We start from the raw sequence: 6000 nt of genomic DNA on the forward strand, positions 1-6000 counted from the left end.
GCTCATTTGAAGTAAAAAGAGTTCTTTACAAGAGAAAAAAGGAGTAAAGAAAGACATCGAGAGTTACTAAGCTAGTGGAAAAAAAGCAAAATAAGAAAAAAATATAAACGAAAGCAACTTTTCTCTGTACACAAGGAAGATATTATGTGATTAAATAAGATTTTTTACAATTTTTCGGTATCTTTTTCCATTTTTGGAAAGTTTTTATATGACATTTTAATCGGTTTAAACTGTTTCTTCCCAATTTGACCTCGAACTGACCTTGAACCTGACGTGATCGGGTAAAACTGACCCCGGATTCGGATTCAGCGACCGAAAAAACATAAATGTATGGCATTTTAATTTTTTTAACCGTTTCTTCTCAGTTTGATCGTTTGACGTTACTGCGCATGCGCACTAGGCAGAGAGCTAAAAATTTGGCTATGGGAGTTTTTTTTTATCCCCCATCGAATGGTATATAACATATATACATTTTCCAAGGGGGCCATTTCACCATAGTAACCCGGCTATAGCCTTTTGTGCATATGTTTCACTAGTAATTTGAATGGCATGTTATATTTTATAACGATATATTTGAGTTAAGGTCATGATTATTTTTGCAATCGTAAAATTTAACTTATTCAAAAATAATATTGTTTATTCAACAAGATTTGTTTTAAATAAATTTAATTATAGTTAAATATAAGAAATTTTTACATATTTTCGAATTAACTTCTCATGAAACTGTTAAAGAGCCGTATATTATCATACTTACAAATAAATTACTGTTTTAATAGAACTGTCCCTTAACTCAATACACTTTTATACAATATAACATAATTCAAATTATTATTACGATTGTTTTTGCCTGCTCCTCTTCGACGCCTTCTTGTCCTGTTTTCTGGTTCTATATCGGAGATAAAAATCGATTATTGGTAAAGAAAAATACTATCGCGCCGCTGGCGGCGCCTCTGCCGATCAGGTAATATGGCAAGTCAGAGTATACATTTCACACCGGGTTTATATGCGGGACATAAGTTTTTATTAAAATAAAAATATTTCCTTTCAATGCAATTATTCTCACTTTTATTGTATATTTTATAATCTAATAAATGTAGTACGATATTCCGGCAGAAGATTTAAAGATCGTTAACTATGTACCAGAAATGATTATGCGGGACTACTGAATTTCGTCAATCGGACCTAGTAATTGAAAAATATTATTGATGTATATGTATATACACCATCTGGTGGTAACTTCGTGTTTCTGAGATATGATAGAGTCTCTGTCTGTAATAACACTGTTCATTGTTCACGGAAAACAATTTTATATTGATTTAAAGACCTTTCTCAACAATAATTCCTATGTAAAGTGTATACTGCAACCAGCCTTTGCTATAATATGAATGTGTAGAGAAAGATGTCCGGATTTATAAAAAGTTTAGAATCGCAACTCACACAATTAATATAACGCAAAAAATAGTTGAGAAATTTAGATGTCGATCTAAAAACATCGTCATACAAAATACGAGGCTTCTGCATTCCCTTAAACTGAAATCTAATTTCAATGTTTCCTGCTATACATTATACTTTTAATTAAATTTTTAAGATTTACAATGAATATAGTTTCATTGTTAAGCAAATAAACGAGTTGTAACCCTGGTAAAAATTGGCCGATTTAAAATGGTGAAAAAGCTAAGAACTTTAACTAACCTAAAGAACTAGGATAAAAAAGCGTTACATTTTGTAACAAAAACTGACAAAGAAAACTACCAAGTTCTGAGATTGACAACCTCAGAACTTCCAAATAACTTGGATATCGTTTCTACCAGGGAAGTGCCAAAAATTATAAACTTATCATTGCAATCCGGTAAATTAAAAATATTTCATCAACATATATACTTACGTCTTGGCAATACGTTAGGAATCTCATTTACAACTTGCGGCTCATTATTAATATCATCAAGCATTTGGCCAATGTCTGCTACATGTGCATTAATAATGACATCGGCATTATCATCAGCGTTGTCAGTAGATAAGCTATAGGCTTACCAGATCACACGGATTCTAGATCATCCCTCTCTCCATTTGATTGAGAAATCGTAAGCGTTCGACTCCCACCTCTTTTTTTTCATCTGATCGGAAAAATCTATTGGTCAGTTTTTCTTTTTTTCTGGTGTGAGAAGAGAGGGAAAGGAGGAGCTATCCTGCTATATTATTCTAAGATAGAATGCGTGGTGGAAATTCACATGTATGCAACCCACTACTTTTTTTTCAAGAAAGGTGTAGTCACGTTTCTCATGAAAGTGAAAAGATTGGGATTTATATGGGAAAAAAAAATAAAATTTCGAATCCTCGCAGTAAGGTGCATCATTTGCGTGAGAGAAGTGTATAGGTCAATAGAAGCTAATGCTGGTCAATATATCCTTTCAAGATAATCAATAAGTTTAGAGGCACGCGTCATAGGTAACTACGAAGATGAGAATTTTCTCTCTTTTCATAGGAAACCAAAAATCTCACACATTTTTACAATCGAAACTATAGATTTCCGCAGACTAAAGTGTGCAGGTGAATGTGTATAGATTACAAAAGAAGTAGCCTCCCCATTGACTGCGCGCAGAAGATCCTTGCACCGGTATACATAGATCGATGACAATAGGAGGACCACTGACCGTGCGCACCGGCCCCTTGTCAGGTATGGACTTTTTTGTCAATTTTAGGAAAACATACGAAAACGTAAGCGCATACTGGCAAAATCGAAGGGTGGCCAAAACTCACTTGTTGACATTGGTCAAATGTGTGGAGGCGTATTTTCTTTTAGAATATGGGAGGAAAAAATTTTACTTACTCGCCTAGGATTGGCTAAAAGCACTGCAAGGGATGTGTTTTTGAGAATTCAGGAGGAAAGTTTTCGTCCAATCATATGATGTTCACAAAAAGTTAAGGAAAGGGAGAGCCATGCTTTTCTAAATAAATACCACGGGCGTTGCTGCAGAGCGTCAGTTCAAGAATCTTCTCCGATTTTTCTTAACCCAGTGAAAATTAGTAACAGACAGGATGGCTCTTCCAAGGCATAGTGGTCTGTGTAATATGCGGGAGCGCATAAGGACGCTGATATCTAACGCACCAACTCTAATGATGATGTTGGACCACGCAGCATGGGGCGCTAGACGCCATAGACTCATGTAAGTTGATTTTTTTTTTAATGAAATATTGAGATATTGTATATAATTGTTATATGATTCTTTTATTTTTTTTATGCAGTCTTATTTTTCGTGTCATATTTTTATAGTCTTATTTTATTCTTTTTTGCAGTGCCACCGATACCTCCAATGGTTGCGATGCAAAATTTGTATCCGACAGACAGTCCTAACCATCCCGTTTCAAGTGCAAGTCCGAGAAGGGGCTCTCGCTCACGTTCGAGTTCAAGCTCGAGTTCCAGCTCGAGTTCAAGCTCATCGAGCTCGAGTTCAAACTCGAGTTCAAGTGTAAAGTCGAAGAAACGAGGATCCAGTAGCACGTTTTGGCCTGAAAAATCGTTGGTCCGTGCGAGTTTGCCTAAACTAGAGCAAATGAGCATCGGCAACAGCAACAGCAACAGCAACAGCAACAGTAACAGTAACAGCAACAGGAACAGCAACAGTAACGACAGTGGCAGAAAAAGGAAAGCGGAGGTTAAAGCAGAAGGTCAAATAAAAAAGCCTTGTGATGAGATGAAAAAATCAGAAAAGCCTTCAACGCATTCTAATACGGGTGAGTGATAAATATATTTTTAAATATAAATTTTACGTATCAGTGGCCGGGAAGTGTCATTTCACATGCGCACAGCAGACGAAAAAAAAATTATACTTGCCGACCGCTTAAGCACATGAAATAGTATACGCATGTTTTTTTTAGTTTTGTAAAAAAAATTTATTGTTATTTCTTTTTGGTTCCAGAAGTCAAGAAAGACGTTAGAGTTCCTCTTTCGGTTTCCTCGCTGTTCAACGCAGGTAAATTATAAATAAATATTTTTTTTAAATCATTTTTTTTTTGTAATATTAGAATCATAAAATTAACTATGTTTATATTTATTTTGTTTCAGATGTAAAAGCGCCTCTTCATGATAATAAGGATCATGCCCATTCGTCAAAGCGAGGCTTGCTGAGGCTGGATCGCAGCAAGGGGAAGGAAAATGCACCTGCTCCACCGAAGGCAGCAGCAACGGCATCTCGAGGGAAAGTAGCACCGTCATCATTGCACAAAACAGAGGCAGGTCCATCCCAACCCAAAATCCCGCCACGCATAATAGACGACATCACGTTCCTCGATTAGCAATTTATAATAATATAAAAATAATATTATCATGTAATTAATAAATAAAAGCTTTTTATTTAACTAATGCAATAAATATATACATATATATATATATATATATATATATATATATATTACTTTCATGTTTTAAATTACTACTATCTGATTCATCTTCGTTGTATCTCGTTACAAAGTAATCCAGTAACCAAGTCCATATATGCAATTAATAAATAAAAGTATCTATATTATTATCTCTAAAAAACAAATTACTATTATTTAATTCAGCTTGGTAGAAAAAAATAAAAAATGCAATTAATGAATAAAAAATATCTTATAAAAATATATTATTTTCTCTAAAAAAAAGACTATTATTTTACTTCGTCTTGGTAGAACAAAAAATAATTAAGATCTAATGGAATGGACAAGTATTCGATCCGATGCTCCCGAGATCTTTAGGTGCGCATGCTACTGCCCCTTTTTCGTAACTCGCTTTCCGGCCTCGATTACTGGCGTGGTGAGGGATGATGTATCTCGTTACAAAGTCCGTATTGTAATAAATAGTAGGAAAAAAATAAAGAACACATGAGTTTATTAAAAAATATATTTTTTATTCTTATTAAAAAAAATTTATTTCCAATACAAGCAAGAGCATATATTCGGTCTCTTAACATTACTGCTATCTACTTCATCTTGGCCAAACGAATCATGTAAGTAATCTAGCAGCCAAGTCCGTATTCCAACGACGTTATAAATGGTGCACTTGGGTTTTCTACGAACGCAGAGGTCGTGATTGAAGCAGAAGTATTGGATTTGACTCTGTATTTCTTCAAGTGGTGGACATCCATAGTCTTCCACATTTGATATTGATCTGCAAATAATGTAAGAAAACCGTTGATACTTTTTTGATACTTTTTGATACTTTTTGATACTTTTATGATACTTTTTGATACTTTTTTGATACTTTTTGATACTTTTTGATACTTTTTGATACTTTTTGATACTTTTTGATACTTTTTAATACTTTTTTGATACTTTTTGATACTTTTTAATACTTTTTTGATACTTTTTGATACTTTTTTGATACTTTTTGATAAAAGAAAACATAAGTTTAACTTTCATGTTTGGTAAAATATTTCTCATCCATTGGGCTTTCTGCTCTCCCTTAATAAATATTTTTTCAACTCCTTGCGTACAGATTTTTAAAATATTATTGAGACGGTGATATGGAATATCTCCAGAACTCCACGCTATTCCATGATATGTCTTCTCTAGCCATCCAGTCATGCATTTTTCTTCCTCAGTTAATTCTTCCCAGGCCATCGTAGGTTTGAACAGATAAGCAGTCGGTAAAGCAGATTTTTTCAGATTGAGAAAACTAATTTCTTTAAAAATAAAAGTGTCCTCAGCTATTCTTTGAAATCCTTGTATGTCGCTAATGTAAACTTTCTCTTCTTGACATTGCAAAACAGTATTTTTAAACATTAAATCGTATTCACGTTGCCGAACTTGATAGCAGCTTTCAAGTCTTCTTGCCAGAGAAGATTTCATCGGCAATTATAAAAGATGAAGCGTTCTTTAACTCACTCTGCGGCACTGCAAACAATCTCTGTTTATTTTTAAAATATCAGGGTGGAAGTTCTTTCAAGTTCGAAAGTAGCACTCAATAAATAGTATACAAAATTGTTTTTTTACAAAAGAATATATTTTTTTCAGTAACTTGTACAT

General features: G+C 33.9%; 1 protein-coding gene across 1 annotated transcript; it reads left to right on the top strand.

Annotated features, from left to right (window-relative positions):
* The first annotated feature begins 3036 nt into the window (after positions 1-3036).
* On the top strand, positions 3037-4293 carry LOC107981459 (putative protein TPRXL). Its single transcript, XM_031933333.1, has 4 exons — positions 3037-3151; positions 3244-3732; positions 3918-3971; positions 4064-4293. Exons 1-4 carry the CDS (start codon positions 3037-3039, stop codon positions 4291-4293), a joined length of 888 nt encoding a protein of 295 aa, XP_031789193.1.
* The last annotated feature ends 1707 nt before the right edge of the window (positions 4294-6000 follow it).

The sequence above is a fragment of the Nasonia vitripennis genome, unplaced genomic scaffold (assembly GCF_009193385.2).
Source record: "Nasonia vitripennis strain AsymCx unplaced genomic scaffold, Nvit_psr_1.1 unplaced0148, whole genome shotgun sequence".
Taxonomy (NCBI): Eukaryota; Metazoa; Arthropoda; class Insecta; order Hymenoptera; family Pteromalidae; genus Nasonia; species Nasonia vitripennis.

Bases quoted from the DNA above. Each gene is read 5' to 3' on its own strand.
- LOC107981459 (XM_031933333.1), top strand. From the start codon at position 3,037: ATGGCTCTTCCAAGGCATAGTGGTCTGTGTAATATGCGGGAGCGCATA. The intron at 3,733-3,917 runs GTGAGTGATAAA...TTTTGGTTCCAG, and splicing joins TTCAACGCATTCTAATACGG to AAGTCAAGAAAGACGTTAGA. The intron at 3,972-4,063 runs GTAAATTATAAA...ATTTTGTTTCAG, and splicing joins TTCCTCGCTGTTCAACGCAG to ATGTAAAAGCGCCTCTTCAT.